The sequence below is a fragment of the Ovis aries genome, chromosome 4 (genome assembly GCF_016772045.2).
Source record: "Ovis aries strain OAR_USU_Benz2616 breed Rambouillet chromosome 4, ARS-UI_Ramb_v3.0, whole genome shotgun sequence".
NCBI lineage: Eukaryota > Metazoa > Chordata > Mammalia > Artiodactyla > Bovidae > Ovis > Ovis aries.
Genome location: NC_056057.1, coordinates 114,145,036 through 114,172,756, shown reverse-complemented (window position 1 = coordinate 114,172,756; position 27,721 = coordinate 114,145,036). Strand labels below are relative to the sequence as shown.

The window sequence follows — 27,721 nt, the reverse complement described above, 5'->3', positions numbered from 1 at the left end:
ATGATGTGTTTTGAGTGACTTGCCATTTGCCGTTTAGTGACTTGACGTTCGTGAGTGACAGTGCCTGTCATTTGGTCAATACTTGTATTTTCTAGGAAGAGATCAATTAAGCCAACAGGGTTAAAACAAAAGTACCTTAGTTAAGGATATTTATCTTCTTATCTTAAAGGAAATGTGAATGATTTTACCTGTTAATTCAGTGGCTATGAAGTAATCGGTCTATTCACTTAGAAACCAAATGAGCTTGCTTCACTTATCCTTGAAGCATTTACAGAGTCTCCCAGTTATTTTTTTTTAATGTTTCAGGTTTTTTAATGAGACTTTAAATTTGTTTTCACATTGTGTAAATTTAAGGTGTGCTGAATGTTACTTTGGTAGACTGGTGTATCATAGTACAGTTGCCATTTTAACAATGTTTAGCACATCACATACTATACTACAATATTATTGTCTACATTCAGTATACTGTACTTTAGACCTCTATGGTTTTTCAGTGCTTGTGACAAGTCTGTGCCTAAAACACCATCAGTCTTATCCCCTGTGCCCCCACTTCTTGGTAACCACTATTCTCTTCCTTTTTTAAACAGGTTTGACTTTTTAGATCCCACATATTACACAGTACTTGTCCTTCTCTGTCTGACTTATCTTGCTTCCAATTCTCCCAAATTCAATACATATACATAAGACAACTACAACTGGAATACCAACAATGTTCTTTTTAGAAAATTCAACAAGTAATTTTAATTTTCACACAGAAGAAATGATGCCTGAAAATAACAAAAGAAATACAAAAATGGTGACTAGGGAGGAAATCGGGGGTGGAGGGGAGAGTTCACATTACAATCAAAGCCACAGGAATCAAGTCAATATTTTATTCATATGAGAGTTGAGAAGATGGAAGACAAGAAAAGAGGCAAAAATTCTCACAGAAATCATAGGGAATATGAAAATTTACCATATGATAACTGCTGTTTCAGTTCAGCAGGAGATAGATCACCTACTTAGTAAATGGTCTGGCACAAAGGCTACCTTAAGCATACTCCGATATGTCTCTGTTCTGACTTGAGACCCTTTTAGCTAAAGACCTGCCCCAGCTTTCTCAGGGGTCCTCTGGGTGAGAATGAGATGACACCCCGAGATGCAGGACTCTCCGAGGCCCATAGGCTGCTCCCAAGGACGTTCACATGGTCTCCTGCTTCTTTCTTTGCAGCTTCCTTTTCTTCCTTCCTCCCTCCATTCTACACCCCCAAACACCTGGCTGGGGAACCCGCCTACAGGCCCAGATGCCCCTCGCTTTCTCCCCTCTCACAGGGGAGAAGGGAAGGGGTTGCAGGTCAGGCAGAGGCAGGGCTGGAAGTCTCTTCTGCTCTCCATGCGAAAGGGTGGGCATCATGGGGTGCAGTGCCAGGTGTGTGACCTCCCTTGTCCAAGCCTCCCGGGGAAGAGCTCCTCCACTGCCCAAGTCCACTTGGACCTCTGGGGCGGGTCCGTGTCCTGCAGCCAGGTCTAGGCCGCATTTCCTGAGCAGACCTGGCCCCAGGATACCCCTGCCCTGCTCTGCTCCTTCCCATGGGGCTCCTTTGCTGCGGGTTGTGGCCTCTTTCAAAAATTAATCAAGAGCAGCTTCTTGAGGCCCTCCCCTGTTTCTATTTGCCTTCTCTTCCCCAGCCCAGAGACTGGCCTGCCCCACATGGCGCTGGGCCTTAAAAGCCATCGTGTCTGCCATCTTAATGGGCAAGGACACAACTCTCCGAAAGATGCAGAGTTGCCTGGTCGACATTCCATGCTGATCTGCTGCATCAAGTTTTAAGCCAAGACTCCAGTGGCTGGGATGTTGCCGGGGTTCCACGGCAGAAGGGAGCACAGGCCCTCCTCAGGAGGCTTGGCTTCTCTTAGAGTTCTGTTGAGAGGGACTGCCAGAGACCAGTGAGGATGGGCTGGGGGTGCAGAGCAGGAGGCCCTCTGTGTTCTGGAAGGTGTGATGACCTACCTGAGAACTCAGGAGCCCAGCCACCTCTTCTCACCTGACCAGAGGCTGCTCTGGACACAGCGGGGGCCAGGGACCTCTGGGATGGAGCGGGCAAGTGAGGGGCCTGGGAGCGGGACTCCAGGCCTAGGAAGACAGGCCAGAAGCCACGGAGGCCTGCACCTCAGATGGGCGCACTTGCTCGGGCTCCTTCAGGATGTGGCGCAGGCCCCGCAGCCAGGCCTGGTCCCTGCGCCCTTCCTTGGCGCCCAGCCACTGAAGGCCTCAGCTCTCATGGGGTGCTGGCACAGAGGTGAGGGGCGGCTGGGGGGCTGTAGGCGCGGCCCTCCTGCTCCCACAGGACCCCTTCGACATGCTGCATGAGCTCCCTCAGCTGGGCCTCCTGCTCGGCTCCGTCCCCCTTGTTGTTAAAGCCGCAGTGTCGCCTTGAGCAGACCACGTCCAGCTTGGCCAGCGCCGGGTTGTCGGTCTCCCGCAGGTACCTTTCCAAGGAGCCACCATCCAGGTCTTCGTTCCGTGTGAACACCAGGACGGTGCGGGCCAGGATGCCCTTCCCGAACACCTCCTGGAGGCGCTTGGCCACCCGCTGGTCCTCTTCAGTGAAGCGGCCGAGCTGAGTCACCAGGAGCACCGCGTGCGGCCCTGGCCAGGAACAGGCGCCAGCCTCGCCAATGCCCTGAGCAGTCCCCCGCGGGGCCTCCCAGCGGGACAGGATGTCGGGGGTGTCGATGACCTGCAGCACCCTCCCCGCCCATGCGCGGCGCTCCTCCTGGAAGGCCTGGGTCACCGGGCGAGCGCTGAGCTTGGACTCGAACACTCTCCTCCCGAGGATGCTGTTTCCCGTGGCGCTTTTCCCGCTCCCGGATTTTCCCACCAGGATGAGCCTCAGCGTCTGTGGGGTCCCTTCATCCCCCCGCAGCCCTGGAAGCATCAAGAGAAGGTGGGGGGCCGAGGTTAGAGCCCCTCCCTCGCTTTAGCCTGCCCGGGGGCAGACGGTCCGGGTGTGGGCAGGACAAAGGAAGCCCAGCGTCTGCATCCGAGATATGCCCTAGGTTCACATGCTTTCCTTCCTTTTCTCCTTTTTTCACTTTTGGGGAAAACATTACGGTAGAAAATAAATAACATAATGTACTGTTTGAACCCTGTTTATGTGTAGCCTTTGGTACATTCACATTGCTGGGCAGTCATCACGTGGGCATCTCAAGATCTTTCCATCTTTCCGAATGACACCCTGTCCCCAGTAAACACTCACTCTCCATCCTGCCTCCCCCAACACGCGATGTCCACTGCTCTTTCTGTCTCCATGTGTTTGACTGTTCTAAGGACCTCACATTACTGGAATCAGGCAATTTTTGCCCTGCTGTGTCTGGCTTATTCACTTTGCATAATGTGTGCAAGCTTCATCCATGTTGGAGCAAGTGTCAGAATTGCCTTCCTTTTTAAGGCTGAATAATATTCCACTGTAGGTGTAGGTGTATATATGAATGTAGGTGTATATGTGAATCCATATTCAGATATATATGGAGTTGGGGGACTGTTTCCACTTTTTGCTATTGTGAATAATGCTACTATGCACTTCAGTGAACATATATTCACCATCTGTTTCAACTCTATGGGGTATATTCCCCAGAAGTGGAATTGTGGGATCATATGGTAGAATGCCACGTTTCATGCTTCTGTTTTGAAGCTTCTTCTCGGGCCACCTATTCCCACCAAGTGGGATCATCCCCTCATGAACTGGGAGCCTGAGCTTCCTTGAGCACCTCTGATTGGAGACCCTTTCCAGGAAGAGGGTGAAGTTGGAAGCACAAGCCTCTGTGTCTGTCCTCTCCCTGCCATGATCGAACACACCACATTACCTTCAATTTTCCCAACAAGGAGTGTTGTGAGGGTGGGGACCTTTCAGCCAGACCCCCATCTCCACAGCACAACTCACACTGGGGTCACAGTCCTAAGCTCCACCGTTGAAGTTTGGGCTGGACACCCTCACCCAAGAGAATATCAGAACCATCAGCTGCAAGTAGATGTTTCATGCCCATCTAATACTGAGGATCCCATGTCCAGATTTTAGAAATGACTGCGGCTGGAAGGCATGAAGGGAGTTCCCTTCTCCTGGCCTTGCAGGTTCCAGGACCCACAGCCCATAGAGAAGAATCAAACCCTAGCTGACTCCCTGTCTGTTCCCAGCAAAGGTATTGCTATGTCTCAGTGCAGAGCCCTCAGCCTCTTGAGGCCAGGACCGGCACCATCTTCTTCCAGCTCTGCCCAGCAGGGATATGTTTCTCCTGCCTTTCTGCCTTGGTGGGCTGACCCACCCACCAACTCCGACTGGAAGATATCGGCTCCCTCCAGCTTCTCCAGGGGACCTGAGTGAATGCCTGGGAGATCCACAGAAGCAAGGAAGGGCAACGTCCATCTGTACTCAAATGCAAAGCTGGAGGAAGACAGTGGTTTCCCATCTGGGCAAGCCTGGAGACACTGATGCCACATCTTTGGACTTAAAAGCCAAATACATTGAGCACAGAAGAGGAATTTTAAAGTAATACTTAACCCGGATTGATGCAAAAAGGATAAATCAGGTGTGAACACTGGGATTGTGGCTTTCTTATCCATCTTAATATTATGGGTTTCTCCCAATGGCTCAGGCCACTGAAGTTCGTCTAATAAAAACATAAGTACATGGAACTCCATAATAAATTGCCAATCAATTTCTTTATCCAGGAAAGTAATGGATTTCCAGCTTTCCTAAATTCCTAAGTTCTGTCTCCCCAGGTTATGTGTCAAGTTGAGCCCATGAAAGTGAAGCCCCTGACTCTGATGAAACAGCTTTTGGGGAGAGGGAGCCCCTTGGGAAGACAGAGCCCAGACCTGTGGGCCCTTGATTGCATCCTATGTGTTCATTAGTGCTTTGCAGCCCCCGTGGTCCTGAGAGTCTCACAGTAGAGCCAGTGCGACACCCACCAGGGGCCTGGGGCGAGTCGTCTGTCACACCCACAAGCACATCCTTCCTGACACTCAGTGAAGGGGCAGTGGCTGTGGTCTGTCACCCCCTTTGACCCACGGCACCATCAGGGGCCCTCCCCTCTGGCTGGGTGGGGTAAAGGAAGGCCCAATCCAAACGCCCAGTGATGGCCACCCTGGTGGGCAAATCTCTGACAGCAGGGACTCCGGCTGCCCCCCCAGCACACCACCTGCCCTTCAGGCCCCAACCCCGCCTCTCTCAAGTTCATGTCTGCTAGAAAGTTGTTTTACCTCCTGACCCGTCTGGAGAAGGATCCTGGGATGCGCCTTCTTCAGGTTCCTCCAGGAGAAGGATTTCAAATTCTTCTTCCTCCATCTAGAAAAAACTCATCATGTGTCTTACTGAGGTTTCCTCCGAGCTTTCAGGGCCTCCTGATTTTGCCTTTCTCTTGCCCATGGAAGCTGTTTGTATCGGTTTGTAGGCATGGGACGGGGTGAGGGGGTGTCTGAGACACCCGCTACTTCCTTTAGGGACCCTGTTTCCCCCTTCCTTCCCCTGCACATGGTCTCCACTTGGGTGGGGTGGATTCTGTGATGGGGAGAAATGACCAGAGACTCATCCTGACAGACACTGTCCTGGGAGCAGTGGCCAATGTGCCGGGTGGATATGAGGAGGACGTTGCTGGAGGGGCTGGTGAGGGGCTCATGGGGCCAGGACGATCTGTGGGGGAAGCCTGGCAGTGAGGGCCACAGAGGCCGAGTGCTGGGTGGTGAGGAGGGCGGCAGACAAGCACAGGCTTCCTCTCCCTGTGGGGTCCATTCCTGCCAGGAGCCTCAGGTCCTCGGCACTCAGCTCCAGGCCACCGACTCAGGTGGTCGTGCTGCCAGGGCCTCCGTGTCCCCGGAGATGTGGGTGCTGAGTCCAAACTACACATTCCTGAGATCTTGCCCCCCTAGAAGATTCCAGGACATTGCACAATATTTTCTAGAGCAATTCCCAGTCCTCTTTGCCAAGGAGGGCATTGTCACCCACCAGGAACTCCTATCATCCACTCTCAAGCCCAGAGAGCTGTCTGCCCAGCCCCCGGCCGCCTCACCCCAGACCCTGCCTGACGGGGTATCACCACACGTGGGCCACGAGCCAGTGTTTGTCTCCAACATGGAGCAGATCTGCCAGCTTGTGAGGTTTCTCAGGAGAAAAGTGAGACTCACAGAGCGTCCTGCCCAAGGTTAAGCGGGGAGCGCCAGGCAGAGCCCAAAGGCTGCGAGGTCCTCCTGATTCCCCTGGCTCCTCCCATTGCTCCTGAAACAGGCGCACACACAGACACTCTCACAAACACACACTCACAAACATACAAACAAAAGATACACACAAACACAGCACATACACTACTTACACACATACACGTACAAAAGTACAAACATAGCACACACATACAACACACACGAACACATATTTACTCACAAACATATGAACATACATACACAGCACACAAACACAAACATGACACAGAGACCACTCACACACACATATTCACAACAACCCATACACAGAAACACAGCACACACCATTGATGCATATGCTCACAAACATACAAACACACATATAAACATACATATGACACAAACATAACACACATGGAAAACACACATATATTCATCTATACACAAATTGACACACACCATTCACATACACACAAACATAACACACACACATATACATACACATATACACACAAACACACTATGCACAGCACCCCTGCAACACATTCTCAAGCACAATACACACACACATACAGACTCACACACACTCACAAACATACAAACAAAAGATACACACAAACACAACACATACACTACTTACACACATACACGTACAAAAGTACAAACATAGCACACACATACAACACACATGAACACACATGACTCACAAACATATGAACATACATACATGGCACACAAACACAAGCATACGACACAGAGACCACTCACATACATATATTCACAACATAGACATACAAATATACACACACACAACATTCCACTCACACACACAAACATACAAACACACATATAAACATACATGCAACACATGCAAACATGACACACACGGAAAACACACATATACTCATTCATACACAAATAGACACACAAAACACATATATCACACCAACATAACACACACATGTATACACACAAACACACTATGCACCGCACCCCCACAACACACTCTCAAGCACAGCACACACACACACACTCACACACAGGCAGGGTCACCACAGCCTTGGACTTACCGCCATGGTGTCTGCGGGGCAGGAGGAATGCCCATGTCTTGCGTCTCCTGGGGCCGTGTGCTCTCCTGAACTCTCTCTGTCTCCTTTGAGAGCTAACACACTGCAGGCTGAATGGAGGAGATCAGAGACAGTGCCCCAAACGTACCCACACATAGAGGACATGGCGGATAGTTTTTCAGTATTACGTGATCCGGAAGCTCAGCTCCAGAACTGCCCTTGAGAGTTCAGCTGTCAGCTGCGAGAAGAGGGAAGAGGGAGTGGGCGGAGCCCTCCGGCCAGGCCCACCCCGCCCCCCAAGCAGAAAGCTCTGCCGGCTGTGCTTGTCTGTGGCCCTGGTGGCACCCCCCTGCAGTGTTCTCACCTGGAAAACCCCATGGACAGAGGAGCCTGGCAGGCTGCAGTCCATGCCGGCGCAGAGAGTGGGATACGACAGAGTGACTTCACTGGTAACGTCAACAGGGGAAACAGGAACATGAATGTTATTACTTTGATCCTGCGTTAGGACAAGTGGAACTCAGGGGCTTAAACCAAAGCAGCAGATCTTTCGGAAAATGTTTAACACTGAATTCAGTGTTAAATATCTTACATCAAGTTTCCAGGAATGAAATGTAGTCTTCTTTTTCCTAAAGAGTTAGATTTTTGAGGGGGTTATTTTTTCCATTTCAGAGAAACTACTGGATTATGCTTCCTCGGTTTTATTTATTGATTTGTCAACTTCAGCAACATCAATCCTTTTTAAGTAAGATTTGTGGTTGTTCTTACTCACATGTTAGTCCTTCTCTAACTGTTGAATCTTCTCGTGTTTGAGATTTTTGTTTGTTGTGAAAGGCTTTCCTATCAATAAGACATTTACTTTTGAATTATATCTTTTCCTACCTCTCTGCTTCTAACTCATTTACGGGTCCTGAAATGATTACACTTTTTATCTTCACTTTGTTTCTCTGAGCCTGCATTTTCTTCTCATTCTTCCTTCTAACATCTCCTCTTGGGAATTTTGCTTTTGAGTTTGTATTCTTATTATAGTGTTTCATAGTCTAAAGCACATGAGGAAATATTTTTACATTGGGTTACGTTCTCTTATGATTTGATTCCATTTTTATGTATCATATTCATTTATGTGTAGAGAAATAGTGCAGAAACATTTTTGTTTAACTTCTTCCTTTTTCATTTTTTAAGTGGTGTTTGCTCAGCTGATGCATTGGGTTGTTTTGGTTTTTTTTTTAATTTACTTTGATAACTCTCTGTTTTCTGCTGCTGCTATTGCTAAGTCACTTCAGTCGTATCCAACTCTATGCGACCCCAGAGACGGCAGCCCACCAGAATCCCCCGTCCCTGGGATTCTCCAGGCAAGAACACTGGAGTAGGTTGCCGTTTCCTTCTCCAATGCATGGACGTGAAAAGTGAAAGTGAAGTCGCTCAGTCATGTCAGACTCCCAGCGACCCCATGGACTGCAGCCTACCAGGCTCCTCCCTCCATGGGATTTGCCAGGCAAGAGTACTGGAGTGGGTTGCCATTGCCTTCTCCATCTGTTTTCTAATAATATAATATTGTGATCTGTTCCCCCTCTCAGTCCAATGGTCCTATACTCATTGCTATAACTACCACATGACTCATAGTTTTAATTTTTTAACTTTATTTTATTATGATAAGAACACTTAAGATGAAATCTAACCATAAAACAGTCTGGAGGCGTCTCAAAAAATGAAAAACAGAGGTACTAAATGATCCTGCAATTTTACTTCTGGGCATTGATTCAAAAAATTGAAATCAGAATCTTAAAGAAACACTAGCATTTCTACATTTATTAGAGCACTATTCCCAATATTCAAGAGGTGGAAACAGCCTGAATATCCATCAACAGATGAGTGGATTAAAAGAGAAGCATACAGTGGAATATTATTCAACCTTAAAAAAGAAAAATCACACCATATGAGACAATACAAATAAAATATGAGAACAGTATACTAAATGATACAAGGCAGTCACAGAAAGACAGATGCTGTGTGATTCCATTTATATGCAAAATAGTTATTAAAGTCATAGAATCAGGGAGTGGAATGGTGGTTGCTAGAGGCTGGAACATAGGTAATATACACTTACTCTTTCATTAGGTGGGGCTGAGCTTGTCTTCATAGTGTACTTTTTAGCCAGTGTATGTTGTGATAATGTGACCTGGAAACCTGTTGTTTTCCTTCAGTACAGGTTAGTGACTCCAAGGCAGACCTTCAGAACTGGAAAGCCATTTGGACAGCATTCCATTAAACCTACTCTAATTCTCTTTATTCACTGAAAAGAGAACCAAATTCCAGAGAACTGGTGACTCTGCAAGGCTCAAAGAGATTGACAAGAAAAAATTAGAACCTTGCCTACTGACTTCTCATCTAGATTCCCACACTTCACTAGAAGGTGGCTGCAAATATTTTAAGATGCATATCTAAAAAAGAAAGACTATATTCTAAAAAATATAACCACAATATCAAAGGTAGTATAAATTTTTAATTTTATCACATATCCTTTCATTAGACTTCATGGATTATCTCATAATTTATTTATAGTTTACTTTGTTTGCAGCAGGATGCAAAAAAAAATAAAAAGTCCAGTAAAATGATCCAAGTTCATTTTATGCATTTCCTGCCTCAGATTTTAAATCAGTCATTTCTCCAAGAGAGCCTGGATTATTTGCACAGAAACTGATCCTGAAGACTATAATCTGGGCTGGTCTAATTAGCTCATCCAAGGCATTCTTCTTTTCTGTTACACTATTTTTGATCTCGAACATTTATTTTTGATTCTTAGGATTTCATGTCTCTGCTTACATGGCCCATCTATTCTTACATTAGAGCCCTAGGACATTCATCTTAGTTGTTTTAAATTCCTGGTCTAATCATTCCAAGATCCCTGGGTAGACAAATAAATCTTGCCTGCCATTTCAATAAGTAATGAATGTTGCCCATTATCAAGTCACCAGCATTTCAGGCCCAGACAGTGTGCCCTGAGGGGAATTCAGATTGGAGAAAAACAGGATACTGGCCCTAAATAGCTAAGATGCATATCAAAGGAATGGTTTCAATGAGCCCAGACTCTTGCATCTTCCCATATGTAGAAAAGGACTATAATCATTAATTTGAGTGTCTGGCTTTTTGTGATTGGAAGCAATCTTTTGATGCTTGACCATACATTTTGTTTTCTTTTGTTTTGTTTTCAGTGAAGGTTCCTATATATCCTGTCTCCTCCACTACCTCTTTGGAACAGTTCCTCAGAGCCATTTGAGAGAGTGTCTCCCAAGCTATAGTCTTCAGTACTTCCTCAAATACAATACCATTCTCAACTTTTAGGTTGTGAATTTTTGTTCAGTTGACACCTGCCATGTCTAGTACTGATGCTTGGTCTGTCTTTTCAAATTATATTTTTTGCTCTTTAGTATGTCTGCTCGTTTTTCTCACCAGCTGGACACGATGACCTGGGTAAACAAAACTGCAATTGTAAAGAAGCCTTTAGTACTGTGGTGCTGGGGTGAGGGAGGGGACATAGTCTATTGTCTATGAGCACATCACAGTTCTAGTGAGCCTTTGCCTCTGGACTGTGAGCCTCACAAGCGTTTTTCTCCCCCACCCCAGGTTCGAGCATTTGAGTGGACTGGAGGTGGCTATTTCCCTTTTCCTATATGAATGGCTTAGAACTGACTGTAGTAGTATATTTCTCTTTCTCTAAGTGAGTTAGGCTTTGATAAAACCCCAGCAGGTCAGGCTCTGGTTAACTGCTTTCCTCTGAGGGCAGGCCTTGTTGAGAAGAACAAGATGCTTTGCCCCATTTCAAAATGATTCCTTTTCCCCTCCCCTGCAGGGAGAAGGCAATGGCAACCCACTCCAGTACTCTCACCTGGAAAATCCCATGGAGGGAGGAGCCTGGTAGGCTGCAGTCCATGGGGTCGCTAAGAGTCAGACGTGACTGAGTGACTTCACTTTCACTTTCCACTTTCATGCATTGGAGAAGGAAATGGCAACCCACTCCAGTGTTCTTGCCTGGAGAATTTCAGGGATGGGGGAGCCTGATGGGCTGCCATCTGTGGGGTCGCATAAAGTCGGACACAACTGAAGCGACTTAGCAGCAGCAGCAGCAGCAGGAAGCACTAGGGGATTTTTTGGATATTTACTATCAGAACCTGGTGGGGCTCGCAGAAGTAAAACTCACAAAAGTGTGGGTTGTTCAACGACAGGATCCTCCTGGAATTTTAACTCCACACTGACCATCGAGCAAATGGTCAATCCCAGTCTTGCTGCCCCAGCACTGGTGCCCACGCTGAGTCTCTGCTCTCCTGAGCCATGGCTCCCGGTATTTCCCTGTCTGTTCTCTTGTCTTGGGGACAGCACCTTGCCCTGTCTCCTCAAAGCAACCTCTGAAGTATTCGAGAAAAGTTGATTTTTCAGTCCATTCAACTTTCACTTATTCTTAGGATGGAGTAGTGACTTCCAAGCTTCTGACATGTAACCAGAAACTTAAAGTCAGATTTATCAATTGGATTCCATATTGTATCTGTATTTTGGGCTCAGTTTAGAAATGTTTTCCTCACTCTCGTGTTTTGAAAGAATTTGTTTGCTTTCTTCCAATAGCATATAGTTTTTAACAAATACTTGATGAATTTGGGATACTTCTTACATTGATATGAGGACTGAATCCAATTTTATACTTTTTCAAATGGTTATTCAATTATTTCAATACTTTTCATTACAATGTCCATCTTCTCTCCATTGATATGGAATGTTGCCTTTATTATATACTAAATTTCCCTATGCAAATGAGCATTTGTAGAGATTTTCTGTTTTTGTTTTTTTCCCCCCTACTGGCCTATCTGTGCACCAATTCTCTAAGAGGCTTTATGATGTTATTTACTATCCGGCCTCTCCTTTTTTCTTTTTCTAATTCTCATTCCTATAATCACTTTCTTTTCTATTTGCATTGATGGATATCGCAAATACCATTGGGAAGTGAGGTGGAATGATTATAGTTTTAGTGAGAAAGTATTTCTCCATTGAGTAAGTTGCTGGCTTTTGGGATGAGTAGAGAAATAGATAAGAAAGTATGTGTCAATTCATATTTTATGAAATGTTTTTACTATAAAAGGCTATCTTAATATCAGTGAGTTTCCTCTTATTTAACCTGCGCTCCTCACTCTAGTGTTCCAGAGAAAATCCCATGCAGTTATGATGTAGCCCTTTTTAAAATGTCAGATTCTGAGGATGTCCCTGGTAGTCCACCCTCGCAATGTACAGGCCCCAGATTCATTTTGGTGAGGGAAATATATCTCACATATCACAATTAAGAGTTCAATTGCAACAACTAAAGATCCTACAAGCTGCATTTAAAAAAGATGTCACAATGAAGATTGAAGATCCATGTGCTGGTGTGGCCAAATAGATAAATAAATATTTAAAATAATTTTTTAAATGTCAGATTCTGTTTTCATTAATACATGATTAGGATTTTGTATTGATATTCATACATGAGATTCAACTGTAGCTTTCTGTTTGATAAAATCTTTGTCAACTTTGTGGCTCAAAGTTACATTTACTTCTTAGAATTTTAAGGTTTACTTTATTTTCCTATATTCTGGAATAATTTAAGAAAAATTGGGATTCTCAGGAATCAAGTGCCCATGATTGCTAACGGTTTCATGGAATTCTCCTGTGAAACCATGTGAGAGTTGATGCTATCTTGCGAGGAGTTTTCCACTACTTTCTCTATTCTTCCTTCCAGGAATCCTGTTCTACTTCAGTGTTATGTCTCTGTTGTGTTTTTCACTTGCTAAGTTGTGTCCACCTCTTTGTGACCCTATGAACTGCAGCCTGCCAGGCTTCCTTGTCCTTTACTATCTCCCAGAGTTTCCTCAAACTCATGTCCACTAAGCTGGTGATGCCACCAACCATCTCATCCTCTGTCACCTTCTTGCCCTCAATCTTTCCCAGCATCAGGGTCTTTTCCAATGAGTTGGCTCTTCACAAAGTACTAGCCCAAAGTACTAGAGCATCAGCTTCAGCATCAGTGGCCAAAGTATTGGAGCTTCAGCTTCAGTATTAGTCCTTCCAGTGAATATTCAGAGTTGATTTCCTTTAGGATTGACTGGTTAAATCTCCTTGCTGGCCAAGGGACTCTCAAGTCTTCCCCATCACCACAGTTCAAAAGCATCAATTCTTCAGTGCTCAGCCTTATTTATGGTCCAACTCTCACATCCATACATGACTACTGGAGAAACCACAGCTTTGACTATATAGACTTTTGTCAGCAAGGTGATGTTTCTGCTTTTTAATATGCTGTCTAGGGGTGTCATAGCTTTTCTTTCAAGGAGCAAGTGTTTTTTAATTTTGTGGCTTCAGTCAATATCCACAGTGATTTTGGAGTCCACCAAAATAAAATCTGGCACTGTTTCCACTTTTTCCCCATCTATTTGCCATGAAGTGATGGGACCAGATGCCATGATCTTAGTTTTCTGAATGTTGAGCTTTAAGACAACTTTTTCACTCTCCTCTTTCACCCTCATCAAGAGGCTCTTTAGTTCATCTTCACTTTCTGCGATTAAAGTGGCATCATCTGCATACCTGAGGTTGTTGGTGTTTCTGTCAGAAATCTTGATTGCAGCTTGTGATTCCTTCAGCCCAGCATTTCACATGATGTACTCTACGCTGAAGTTAAATAAGCAGAGTGGCAATATATAGCCTTGAGGTACTCCTTTCCCAGTTTTGAACCAGTCCATTTTTCCATGTCTGATTCTAATTGTTGCCTCTTGACCAGTTAGAACCAGAGACATGTAAGGTGGCCTTGTATTCCTGTCTCTTTAAGAGTTTTCCAGTTTGTTGTGATCCACATTCAAAGGCTTTACTCTAGTCAAAGAAGCAGCAGGAGATGTTTTTCTGGAATTCTCTTGATCCAGTGTTGTTGGCAGTTTGATCCCTGGTTTCTCTGCCTTTTCTAAATCCAGCTTGTACATCTGGAAGTTTTTGCTTCATGTACTGTTGAAGCCTAGCTTGAAGGATTTTGAGCATTACCTTGCTAGCATGTGAAATGAGCACAATCGTACAGTAGTGCGAATATTCTTTGGTGTTGCCTTTCTTTGGGATTGGAATGAAAATTTTTCCACTCCTGTGGCCACTGCTGAGTTTCCCAAATTTGCCAGCATACTGAGTGCAGGACTTTAACAGCATCATCTTTTAGAATTTTAAATAGCTCAGCTGAAATCCCATCACCTCCACTAGCTTTGCTCATAATAATTCTTCCTAAGGCCCACTTGAGTTTACACTCCAGGATATCTGGCTCTAGGTGACTGACCCCATGTGATTATCTGGGTCATTAAGACCTTTTTTGTATAGTTCTTCTGTGTATTTTTGTCACCTTTTCTTAATCTCTTCTGCTCCTGTTAGATCCTTGCCATATCTTCCCTCTATTTTGCCCGTCTTTGCATGAAATATTCCCTTGTGAGTAAAAGTTGTTCAGTCATGTCCAACTCTTTGCAACCCCAGGACTGTTGTCCACTGTAACCCACTAGGCTCCTCTGCTCATAGAATTCTCCAGGCAAGAATATTGGAGTGGGTAGCCATTTCTTTTTCCAGGGAATCTTCCTGACCCAGGGATTAAATCTTGGTCTCCTGAATTGCAGGCAGGTTCTTTACTGTCTGAGCCACCAGGGAAGCCCAGTTATCTTAAAAAGATCTCTAGTCTTTCCCATTCTATTGTTTTCCTCTAGTTCTTTGCATTGTTCACTCAAGAAGGCTTTCTTCTTTCTCCTTGCTATTCTCTGGAACTCTGCATTCAGTTGGGTATATATTTTGTTTGTCCTTTGCCTTTTGGTGCTCTACTTTTCTTATTTATTTGTATGGCCTCCTCAGACAACCACTTTGCCTGCTTACATTTCTTTTTCCTTGGGATGGTTTCAGTTATCACCTCATGTACACTGTTACAAACCTCTGTCCATAGTTCTTCAGGCACTCTGTGTACCGAACCTACTCCCTTGAATCTATTCTTCACCTCCTCTGTTTAATCATAAAGGGATTTAATTTAGGTCAAACCTGAATGATCTAGTGGTGTTCCCTAATTTCTTCAATTTAAGCCTGAATTTTGCAATAAGGAGCTCATGACCACAGTGAGCTTCAGGTCTTATTTTTCCTGACTGTATAAAGCTTGTCCATCTTCAGCTGTAAGGGATATAATCAATCTGATTTCAGTATTGACCATCTGGTGAGGGTCAATATTGATAAGTTCTATTTATCCACAATAGGTGTATGTAATTTAAAATTTCAACAATAGCAGATCTGTTTTCTCAGTCACTGCAGGATTATTGTCTCAACTATGTAGCCAGATGACCATCAGACCCACTTCAAACATTTTATTTTATGATAAATCATAAGGCACCCATTATTGCTTCTAAATATTAGAGTACTTTTACAATAAGAACATCAAATTTATCTTCCTTCGTGCAACTTGACAAATAAGACTAGGTTAGCTCTATGTGGCATGTGCAAATTTCAGGACAGTTTTCACATGTCTCACCATGTGGTTGTTTTCCTTCCATATTGAGAGTCTCCATGTGGGACTATTGTCTCTCCTCCATCCATGCTTTCTTTCTGTTTGAGTCTGGATTGTTAGTGCTTTTTAATGAGCACTCTTTCATGGCATAGGATGCTAACTACTGCCACCAGGATTCCTCAGATTTGATTTTTAAACCTGAACTTTTTCAAAAAGAAAATGTATATATTATTTTGTTAAATGGAAAAAAAAATTACAGTAAAAAACATTTAAACATGCAAACGCTACTTTCATCACAGCAACACACGAGAGGCATTTAGTGGGAATTAGAATAATAAATAGAAGATATCAAAGAACAAATCCTCTGTGAAAATACTTCACCTGGCTTAGAAGACTTGATTTATATATTCAGTAGAGTAAGAAATCAGGGTTGGGAATGGTTTCAACTTAATCTGAACATTATTTTTCTTTCCTTTGTAAACTATAGCTGACTTGCCTACTCTCCACAGCCTCTGATGTGGACACCACTGCTGTTCAGGATATCAGTCTGAGGATCATGCTGGTCGAGAAGACCACAAGTGGAAAAAGTGTGACTGCAAACACCATCCTCAGGGAAAAAGTATTTGACTCTAGGATTTCTGCTGAAGCTGTTACCAAAACTTGTCAGAAAGCATCCCGGAAATGGAAGGGATGGAAGGGGAAAGACACTCCCCTTGTTGACACTCCAGGGCTCTTCGACATCCAGAAGACCCAAATGGCCACCTGCAAGGAAATCAGCCAATGTGTCGTCACCTCCTGTCCTGGGCCTCACTCCATCGTCTTGGTCCTGAGGCTGGGCCACTACACACAGGAAGAGCAAGAAACTGTGGTGTTGGTCAAGAATCTCTTTGGGAAAGCAGCCATGAAGTATATGATCATCTTATTCACTTGCAGAGATGAACTGGGGGACCAGAGCCTGAGCGACTTTTCGAAGGATGTAGATGTAAACTTATGAAGCCTCCTCCAGGAGTGTGGACACCGCTGCTATGCATTCAGTAACAGCAGAAACACAGAGCAGGCTGAGAAGGAAGCTCAGGTGCAGGAGCTGGTGGAGCTGATAGACAAGATAGTGCAGAACAACCAAGGGGCTTACTTTTCTGACCAGATACAAGGGCACATTGGAAAGCCTGAGAAAGCTGGAGGAAGTCTTGAATAAACGATATGCTGATCAATTAGAAATAGAAATCCAAAAAGTGGAAAAGGAGTGTGCTCAAGTATGCAAGAAGATTATACAGGAAAAATAGGGGAAAATTAAATTACCAAAGATGAAATATGAAGAGAAACTAGGAAACATTAGGAAGGAGTCTCAAGACAATATATTTAGCTGTGTATTTGAAGAAATTATGAAGCTGCTTTCAAGAATATTTCCTTTGTTCAAGAAGTAACAATTTTTTTCAAAGTTTACTATAGTTAGCAAAGCATCTCTCCAGCTCACTCCCTGTTGCTCTCCATGCCTCCCTCCCCTCCAACAAATACCAACTACAAGATTGCTTAGTTTGAGTTCTGGTTCATTGGACATGGTTCAAAGACTCAAATGAAAGGAATTACAAGGCTGAAATGCATTTTGCATTGAGCATTAAAACTACCTGTGAAACACATTACACAGGCCCCTTGTGAATATTGTGTAAATGTCAGCAAAGCTTCCAGTCTCCCCCCAGCAGCAGTGTTCTCTGGTTCCTGAGAGATGAGATGATAAATGTTTGTTGTTTTTAGCCACTAAGTTTTGGGTAATTTGTTACACAGCAGTAGATAACAAGTACAAGACATAATGTATGTTTATGCATATATACAAAATATTTATTTAAATATTGGCCACTCTGCTCGCCACTGGGGAAATGAATTTCAGATTCCAGGAATCAGGGGTGGAAGGAAACTTACTTTTTACTATAGACCCTTTGATTTATTTCAGTATATTTTTTTCCAACAAATGAACAAAAAGATAAATAATAACATTTGTAATAGCCTCAAATAAACAATAATTCCAAAGGCCCATTTCAAAAACAGTTGTCTTATTTGTCTCTGCTTTCCTTTTCTAGGTGTTGGCTTAAAGTTCTTCTGCCTATAAATTCAGATCGCTCTGTGCCAGAATGTTCCATTTCCCCCTGCAGATCCACTGTCTTCCCTTTTTGGTCCTTTTTTGGCCCTGCCAGGAACCACATCCTGGGGTGGAATGTTCTCTGACTCTCTCTCAGACACCACCAGTGAGGAGGCCAACAGAGGATCCACGGGAGCCAGAAAATGAGATGAGGACATTTGTCTCCTGGATCCCTCTCTGCCCAGTCCTATCTGACCAGCTGTCACCTCCAACCAAAGGTCCAGCCACAGGCATTGGGGCTCTCAGGTCTGACCAGTAAAATACACCTGTGTAGGAGTCCTGTCCTGCCAAGCGTGTGGTGTGTCTGCAGCAAAACTCCTGACTGTTTACAGGGATCACAGCTTGACCTGAGAATTAATTTTAATTTTCAAAAATGCCCAACCTGGTTAGGGTCAATGGTAAAGCTGTAAGTTTAGTTTATTTCAGTTCAGTCACTCAGTCATGTCTGACTCTTTGCAACCCCATGAATTGCAGCATGCCAGGCCTCCCGGTCCATCACCAACTCCCAGAGTTCACCCAAACTCATGTCCATCGCGTTGGTGATGCCATCTAGCCATCTCAAAGCTGTAAGAGGTAGCCATAAAATAAAAAGACTAATTCTCTTTTAGGATCCCTACCTCTAAAGTCAATGTTTCTGGAAAAGTATCCAATGTGTTGTGAGAATTGGAAAGAGGGTTAGAACACAGGCTATAGCTCAAAGGGGACAAGTTTGAGGGATGGTAATAATTTGACAAAAACAAAAGAAAGCCTTGCTTTAAAAAAAATAATTGTTGCAAATGCATGCATAATCTCTAGTATGTTTCTTAACACAATGGTCTTGTTTACCATTAGTTTGTCTAGATTTCCAGAAAAATTTAAAATAATCAGATATTTTAAATATACAATTTGGGAAATATCAAGAAAGTATTTCTTCCCATGCAATTAATAATCCCATTGCTTTCTTTGCTACCTGAAATTCTATAGCTTGTTTATTTTCAGATTTATTTCCATAAAAATTTATGGCACAGAATTCTCTTTAAAAAGTTTAAATCTCCTTTGAATATATAGCTGTAATCATTTTTATGATGCTTATTATTTTTATTATGTTCACTGTCCTTTTTATTTCAATCAGTATTAGCAGAACTTTGTCAGTCGTTCCAAAGAATTAACTTTAGTTTTCAAATTTTGATATGCTTGTTTGTGCTGTCTCATATTTCATTAATTTCTGTTCCTTTCTTTATTATATCCTTTCTTCTGAGCTCATTGGTTTTACTCTGCTCTTCTTTTTAATTTCATATTCATGTATACATATTGAAGATTATGAATTTTCATCTAAATATTGCTGTTGTTGTTGTTGAGTTGCCAACTCATGTCTGACTCTTTGAATCCCCACGGACAGGAGCATGCCAGGCTTCCCTGTCCCTCACCATCACTCAGAGTTTGCCCAAATTCACAACCATGGTGTCGGGGATGCCATCCAACCATCTCATCCTCTGTTGCCGTCTTCTGCTTCTGCCTCAGTCTTTCATAGCATCTGGGTCTTTTCCAATGAGTTGGCTCTTCACACCAGGTCGCCAAAGTATTGAGCTTCAGCTTCAGCATCAGTCCTTCCAAAGAGTATTCAGAATTGATTTCCCTTAGGATTGAGTGACTTGAATTTCTTGTTTCCAAAGGACTCTCAAGAGTCTTCTCCAACACCACAGTTCAAAAGTATCAATTATTCGGCACTCTGCCTTCTTTATGGTCCAACTCTCACAGCTGTACATGACTACTGGAAAGACCACAGCCTTAACTATACAGATCCTTGTCAGCAAAGAGATATCTTTGCTTTCTAACACACTGTCTGTAGTTTAGTCCAAAAGTTTTATTTCATTGTTGTTCAGTTCTCCATGTAGTTGTATTCACTAAGGGAATTACATACAAACTGCTCTGATTTCTAATAAAACATGCACTCCCTCTACTCCATTTTCACTTATATCTTCGAAATTTCAGTGAGAATGTATCAGTGAGCAGGAGATATAAAGGTAGTTTAAGGACATACACAGGGGATGAAGGGGGGCAGGCGCAGAATGGTGTGGGAGCCCTGGTTTATCCACACATGGCACTGACTTGAACTTCACACCTGTTCTAACTGGGTGGTCTTCCTTCAGCCTTCCCTGCAGGACCAGGGCAGGGTGATGTGCAGAGAAGCAGAAAAGAGAGGGTGAGGTGGGATTCAAGTCTGAGATTCTCAGAACCCTCAGCAGGGTCCTACTCTCTGAAGAACTATCAACTGCCTTTTCACCTCATCGGTCCCCATGACACAGGCTGGCTTCCTGCTGGCTCTTCTCCCCTAGCCCCTGACTTCTGTTTCATTCATTCTGGGTCCCACACAAATTGCTGGTTTATTTTACCCTCTATTTATGTCCTGTGGATGAGATTCTCCTCCCAACTAGGCTGAGATCTCCTCTTATAAATACTACTGCACAGAGCTGACCACACTGAAGGTGCGCAGTGGATACTGGTGTGAAGGAATGCGATAAAATGGAACAAAATGGAAAGGCGAGGGAAGGGTGGGATGGACAGAGCCTGTCCAGTCCATGAGCAGAGGTGGGACTTTCCACCAACTCCTGCAGGGAGCCCCTTGCTCATGAGGACTCTGGTGCAGACACCACGCCCTCCATGTCCCTTATGAGATATAAACTTGCTGACAAAGAGTAGCCACGGGCAAAAAAATGTGAGAAATGTGGGTCTTGAGCATGGATCCTGTTCTTTGGGCTGCCCCCACTGCACCCACCCCCCATCCCTCCCACCTTACAGTCTAACCAGGACCCCTTCCCCGACAAACATCCCCCTGACCCCCACTCCTCTGACTGCTTCAGGTCCCCAGGGCTTCTTGAGCTGAGGTTTGAGTGGTGCATTAAGGTCCCTTCTTGTCCTAGACATGCAGGTTTTTCTGACCAAAGCTGCAGGACCTCCTGACCAGGCTCCCTCTATCTTCCAGAGCCAGATCATCTAGAAGGGCTAACTGAGGTGTGCCAAGAAGACACCAACAATGGTTTCCACACCCTCTCTCTTTGGGAACCAAGACAGCAAAAGGGAGCTTGTGAGCTCTGGGTTTGCAGGGGTGAAGACTGGGAGATGAGGCCTTGCCCTCGGGAATAGAATCTCACACAGGAGGATGAGAAGATAAGTCAGATGTTCTAGAGAGCTCATCCACTGCTTTTTCTGGTCACAGATCAAGATACGGGTGTTCTCATCACAGAGTGATAGCAGGCAGTTTGCAATGCCCTATCCCGAAAGCTAGTGCCTCTGCTCGACTCTTTGGGACCCTCAGACTCATCAGTTCTGGAATCTGTTGGGACCCAAAACCAGAGCCGAAGGAAACAGTATTCTCATAGGGTTGGGTATTTCAGACTCCCTGATGTAGTGAGGCAAGGAACTGAAGTCAAGAGTGTTAAAAAAGACATCGTGTGAATCTAAATGTCCATCAACAGGTGAATGGATAAATCTGTTAATTCCAGCCAAGAAGTATGATCTGTGACATATAGGGGGAGTCTCTTGAGCAACAGACATGGAATAAAGCTAAGTTGCATAATCTTGATTTGGTAAGTGGTGATTAAAGAAGCAAAATAGGGACAAGAGGGAACTTACCATCTATCCACATAAACTGCTTTTCTCTCACTTCCCCATTATTTTTCCTTACTCTGCCCACTCCTCTTCCCCTCAGTAAAGATTTACTGAGCAATGCCCTGTCCATCAGAACAAGACTCAGTTTCCCCCAAAGTCAGTCTCTCCCATTAGGAAGCTTCCATAAGCTCTTATCCTTATCTTTCAGAGGGCAGACAAAATGAAAACCACAATCACAGAAAACTAATCAAACTGATCACGTGGACCAAAGACTTGTCTAACTCAATGAAACTATGAGCCATGCTGTGTAGGGCCACCCAAGACGGACAGGTTATGGTGGAGAGTTCTGACAAAACATGATCCACTTGAGAAGGGAATGGCAAACCACATAAGGATTCTTACTTTGACAACCACAGGAACAGTATGAAAAGGCAAAATACATGACACAGAAAGATAAAGTCCCCGGGTCAGTAGGTGCCCAATGTGCTACCGGAGAAGAGTGGGGAAATAACTACAGAAAGAATGAAGAGCCAAAGTGAAAACAACATCCAGTTTTGGATGTGACTGGTGGTGGAAGTAAAGTCCAATGCTGTAAAGAGCAATATTGCATAGGAATCTGGAATGTTAGGCCCATGAATCAGAGCAAATTGAAAGTGGTCAAACAGGAGATGATGAGAGTGAACATTGAAATTCTAGCAATCAGTGAACTAAAATGGACTGGAATGGGTGAACTTAACTCACATAACCATTATATCTACTACTGTGGGGAAGAATCCCTTAGAAGAAATGGAGTAGCCCTCATAGTTAAAAAAAGAGTTCAAAATGCAATACTTGGGTGCAATCTCAAGAACGACAGAATGATCTCTGTTCATTTCCAAGGCAAACCATTCAATATCACAGTTATCCAAGAAAAGCTATGACCAACCTGCTGTTGCTGCTATTTCGCTTCAGTCGTGTCCAACTCTGTGCTATCCCATAGACAGCAAGCCACCAGTCTACCCTGTCCCTAGGATTATCCAGGCAATAACATAGGAGTGGGTTGCGATTTCCTTCTCCAATACATGGAAGTAAAAAGTGAAAGTGAAGTCGCTCAGTCATGTCTGACTCTTAATGACCACATGGATTGCAGCCTACCAGGCTCCTCCATCCATGGGTTTTTCCAGGCAAGAGTAGACAGCATATTAAAAAGCAGAGATATTACTTTGCCAACAAAAGTCCATCTAGTCAAAGTTATGGCTTTCCAGTAGTCATATATGGATGTGAGAGTTGGACTATAAAGAAAGCTGAGCAGAGAAGAATTGATGGTTTTGAACTGTTGTGTTGGAGAAGACTCTTGAGAGTCCCTTAGACTGCAGGGAGATCCAACCAGTCCATCCTAAAGGAAACAGTCCTGAATATTCATTGGATGGACTGATGCTAAAGATGAAACTCCAGTACTTTGGCCACCTGATGTGAAGAACTGACTCATTGGAAAAGACCCTGATGCTGGAAAAGGTTAAAGGAGGGAAGAAAAGGGGCTGACAGAGGATGAGATGGTTGGATGGTGTCATTGACTCAATGGACTTGAGTTTGAGCAAGCTCCAGGAGTTAGTAATGAATTGGGAACCCTGGGGTGCTGCAGTCCATGGGGTCACAAAGAGTTGGACATGACTGAGCAACTGAACTGAACTGAATTGCCCAAACTTGTGTTACCCAGTATCAATCTGGGCCTCTCTTCCACTTTCTCTCCTATCTTTGTGGCACAATGTCTTAAAAAAAAAAAAACTGAAGTATAGTTGATTTACAGTGTTGTCCTAGTTTCAGATGCACAGCAGAGTGATTCAGTTGATTCTTTTCCATTACAGGTTATTACAAGATGCAGAATATAGTTGTGGTACATGTATACAAAGGAATACTATTCAATCATAATAAAGAATGAAATACTGCCATTTTGAGCAACACGGATAGACCTAGTGATTATCATACTGAGTGAAGTAAGTCAGAGAGAGAAAGCCAAGTATTATATGATATTGCTTATATGTGGAATCTACACACAAAAAAAAATACAAATGTGCTCATTTGCAAAGCAGAAGATTCACAGACACAGAAACAAACATTGCTACCAAAAGGAAAGGAGGGGGGAGGATAAATTGGAAATTTGGTGTGAACAGATACACACCAGTGTATGTAAGATAGATTACCATAATAAAATAGACTGTGTAGCACAAGAAACTACATTCTGCTTCTTGTAATAGCCTATAATGGAAAAGAATCAACTAACTCACTTTGCAGCACATCCACTTGAAACTAGATAACATTGTAAATCAGCTATACCTCAGGTTTGTGTGTTTTTTTTTTTAAGACATTGTGCAAGAAAGTGAGGAGAGAAAGTGGAAGAGGGGCCCGACTGACACTGGGTAACCCAGGAATGGGCAGAATAAGAGAAAATATGGGGAAGGGAGAGAGAAACAGGAGTTTATGTGATAGATGGTAACTTCCCACTTATCCCCATTTTGCTTCTTTAATCTCCACTTACCAAATCAAGATTATGCAGCTCAGTTTTATCCCATGTCTATTGCTCAAGATCCCCCACTATATGTCTCAGGTCATACTTTTCGGCTGGAATTGACAGATTTACATCAGTCTGCAAACTTTCTTCACAGCCCCAATTCCTTCCATTTGGCTACCTTGTAAAATATGCAGCGATATAGGCCTGAGGTCCTGAAAGTCCCCTTCCAGGCTCTGGCCCCACATTCATTCTCTAAGTTGTTCAAGTTATTCACTTTTCTGATTGTTTTTACTTATTTAGATTTGGAGATAATAATCTCTTCTTCCCAGTGTGGCTAAGTGAGAAGAAGCTATAAGACACGCATTTGCTCCTGCTTCTGCTCATTTGCTAAGTCGTGCCCAACTCTTTGAGACCCATGGGCTGTAGCCCACCAGGCTGCTCTGTCCATAGGATTAGAATACTGGAGTGGGCTGCCTTTTCCTCCTCCAAGGGATCTTCTTGATCCAGGGATCAAACTTGCATCTCCTGCATTGGCAAGCAGATTCTTTACCACTGTGCCACCTGGGAAGACCAAAGCACAGTGCTTAGCCCAAAGGAAATACATTGCACTGGTGTCTGTTTCACCTAGTTCACTTGTGCTCTTTTTCTCACCTGTGCAATGCTTCTACCTTCAAACCATCATTCATACCATTTCCTCCTATCTGTTTCAGTTCAGTTCACTCGGTCATGTCTGACTTTTTGTGACCCCATGGACCACAGCACGCCAGGCCTCCCTGTCCATCACCAACTCCCAGAGTTTACCCAAACTCATGTCGGTTCTTGTCTCCTCATCAATATATGAGGACACCTATAGAAGTGAACCCAGATTGGTTTCTTCTTTTTTCCATTACATCATCCTCTAACACATTAGAGGGACATCAGAGACATCAGAATCTATTCATAGGTTATATGAATGGCTACCTACTCCGATGGTTCCCAGAGTCATGGAAACTGCTACTATCAGCTACTTTGCAGACTTCCTGTGTACTAGACCAGTGTTTCTCAATGTGCGGGCCTTGGATCAGGAGCATCAGCATGAACTGGAAACTTGTTAGAAATGCAAAGTTTTGAGCTCCATCCCAAACTTACCAGAAACTCTGGGAATAGAATGCAGCTATCTGTGTTTTCAGAAACCTTCCAAATGAGTCTGATGCAAGGTAAAAATCTGAGCACCACAGGGCTCAGGCACATTCTTTAGAAGGTCCTTCCACCTCGGATTAAATCAGCTACCTGGAAATCCTAAAGGAGACAGACAAAGTGCAAGTGAAATGTAAAAGGCTTTGGTTGAGAAAGTCAGCACTGGACCCTCTCATCTAGGATGAACTTCAAAGAAAGAAAATGTAGTAGTACTTTGGGCAATCAGGAAATGTCCTACTGTGCTATATAGGAAGAAAGCCAGAAACTGAAGATGCCTCAAAGATAGACCTCCTACTTCTGTTCATAGTTGTGTCCAGGGCACAAGATGGCAACCCATCTTCAACAATGTAAATGATGACCCTGCCCTAGGGCAGTTGTCCTCAAAGCATTCCCACTTTCCGGCTCCACCCAGGATAAAGGACAGGGCTTTCGAAAGCATTCTTCACACAACTCACAAAACTGGGGCTGCAACGCTACAGTCTCACGTCTGTTAGTGAGTAAGTTTCTAATGTTTTGCAAAACTACACTCAGGATGCAAACTTGACAAATTCCTGTCTTGATCTCCAGCCTCATTCTACACAATCTGTGCTTCTGGTTTCTAGCCAGCCTTGCTTCCTTTAAATACCTGAGAGCTCCATGTAGTTACTTGCCTTGAAATATGCTGCTACTTCTTCCTGGAAACACCTCCAATCCCCTTGTCTCACTTATCAACTTCAGCTCAAACAATGTTACTTTTTCTCAGAAGTCCTTTGGGACTACCCTCTCCCATCAGCTTACATTAGACTTTTTACATTTTACACTCTGACAATTTCCTTAATAACATTTCCTATGCTGTACTCTTTGCCTAATGCCAGGCTTGCCTAGGAAACGAAGAGGTGATGGGGAAAGGTGGTGATGGTAAAAATTTTATTTTCTTAAAAGATAGAACCAGAATTCCTCTGGAATGCAAGTAGCTATTCAAGAAAAACAACATGACACTAATAGATGGAGAAATATACCATGTTCATGGACTGGAAGAATCAATATAGTGAAAATGAGTATACTACCCAAAGCAATTTACAAATTCAATGCAATCCCTATCAAGCTACCAGCCACATTTTTCACAGAACTAGAACAAATAATTTCAAGATTTGTATGGAAATACAAAAACCTCGAATAGACAAAGCAATCTTGAGAAAGAAGAATGGAACTGGAGGAATCAACTTGCCTGACTTCAGGCTCTACTACAAAGCCACAGTCATCAAGACAGTATGGTACTGGCACAAAGACAGACATATAGATCAATGGAACAAAATAGAAAGCCCAGAGATAAATCCACACACATATGGACACCTTATCTTTGACAAAGGAGGCAAGAATATACAATGGAGTAAAGACAATCTCTTTAACAAGTGGTGCTGGGAAAACTGGTCAACCACTTGTAAAAGAATGAAACTAGATCACTTTCTAACACCGCACACAAAAATAAACTCAAAATGGATTAAAGATCTAAATGTAAGATCAGAAACTATAAAACTCCTAGAGGAGAACATAGGCAAAACACTCTCCGACATAAATCACAGCAGGATCCTCTATGATCCACCTCCCAGAATTCTGGAAATAAAAGCAAAAATAAACAAATGGGATCTAATTAAAATTAAAAGCTTCTGCACAACAAAGGAAACTATAAGTTAGGTGAAAAGACAGCCTTCCGAATGGGAGAAAACAATAGCAAATGAAGCAACTGACAAACAACTAATCTCAAAAATATACAAGCAACTTATGCAGCTCAACTCCAGAAAAATAAACGACCCTATCAAAAAATGGGCCAAAGAACTAAATAGACATTTCTCCAAAGAAGACATACGGATGGCTAACAAACACATGAAAAGATGCTCAACATCACTCATTATGAGAGAAATGCAAATCAAAACCACAATGAGGTACCACTTCACACCAGTCAGAATGGCTGCGATCCAAAAATCTGCAAGCAATAAATGCTGGAGAGGGTGTGGAGAAAAGGGAACCCTCCTACACTGTTGGTGGGAATGCAAACTAGTACAGCCACTATGGAGAACAGTGTGGAGATTCCTTAAAAAATTGCAAATAGAACTACCTTATGACCCAGCAATCCCACTTCTGGGCATACACACCGAGGAAACCAGAATTGAAAGAGACACATGTACCCCAATGTTCATCGCAGCACTGTTTATAATAGCCAGGACATGGAAACAACCTAGATGTCCATCAGCAGATGAATGGATAAGAAAGCTGTGGTACATATACACAATGGAGTATTACTCAGCGGTTAAAAAGAATTCATTTGAATCAGTTCTGATGAGATGGATGAAACTGGAGCCGATTATACAGAGTGAAGTAAGCCAGGAAGAAAAACACCAATACGGTATACTAACACATATATATGGAATTTAGGAAGATGGCAATGACGACCCTGTATGCAAGACAGGGAAAGAGACACAGATGTGTATAACGGACTTTTGGACTCAGAGGGAGAGGGAGAGGGTGGGATGATTTGGGAGAATGACATTCTAACATGTATACTATCATGTGAATTGAATCGCCAGTCTATGTCTGACGC

The 27,721-nt window shown here is 43.6% G+C and overlaps 1 protein-coding gene and 1 pseudogene across 1 annotated transcript; one reads left to right on the top strand and one right to left on the bottom strand.

Moving 5' to 3' along the window:
• Nucleotides 1–712: 712 nt before the first annotated feature.
• Nucleotides 713–7,459, bottom strand: LOC101110230 (GTPase IMAP family member 6). The gene is made up of 3 exons (XM_027968981.3): nt 7,243–7,459; nt 5,240–5,324; nt 713–2,908 (listed from the first exon to the last, which is right to left on the bottom strand). The coding sequence occupies exons 1-3, from the start codon at nt 7,402–7,404 to the stop codon at nt 2,259–2,261; spliced, it is 897 nt and encodes a 298-aa protein (XP_027824782.1). The 5' UTR covers nt 7,405–7,459; the 3' UTR covers nt 713–2,258.
• A 78-nt stretch (nt 7,460–7,537) lies between these two features.
• Nucleotides 7,538–17,799, top strand: LOC101109963 (GTPase IMAP family member 7-like; annotated as a pseudogene).
• The last annotated feature ends 9,922 nt before the right edge of the window (nt 17,800–27,721 follow it).

Excerpts from the sequence above, each read along its gene's own strand:
- LOC101110230 (XM_027968981.3), bottom strand. The coding sequence starts at position 7,404 with ATGTCCTCTATGTGTGGGTACGTTTGGGGCACTGTCTCTGATCTCCTC. Across the intron at positions 5,325-7,242 it reads GCCCCGCAGACACCATGGCG|ATGGAGGAAGAAGAATTTGA; the intron begins GTAAGTCCAAGG and ends AGTTTTTTCTAG. Across the intron at positions 2,909-5,239 it reads TTCTCCAGACGGGTCAGGAG|GGCTGCGGGGGGATGAAGGG; the intron begins GTAAAACAACTT and ends TGATGCTTCCAG.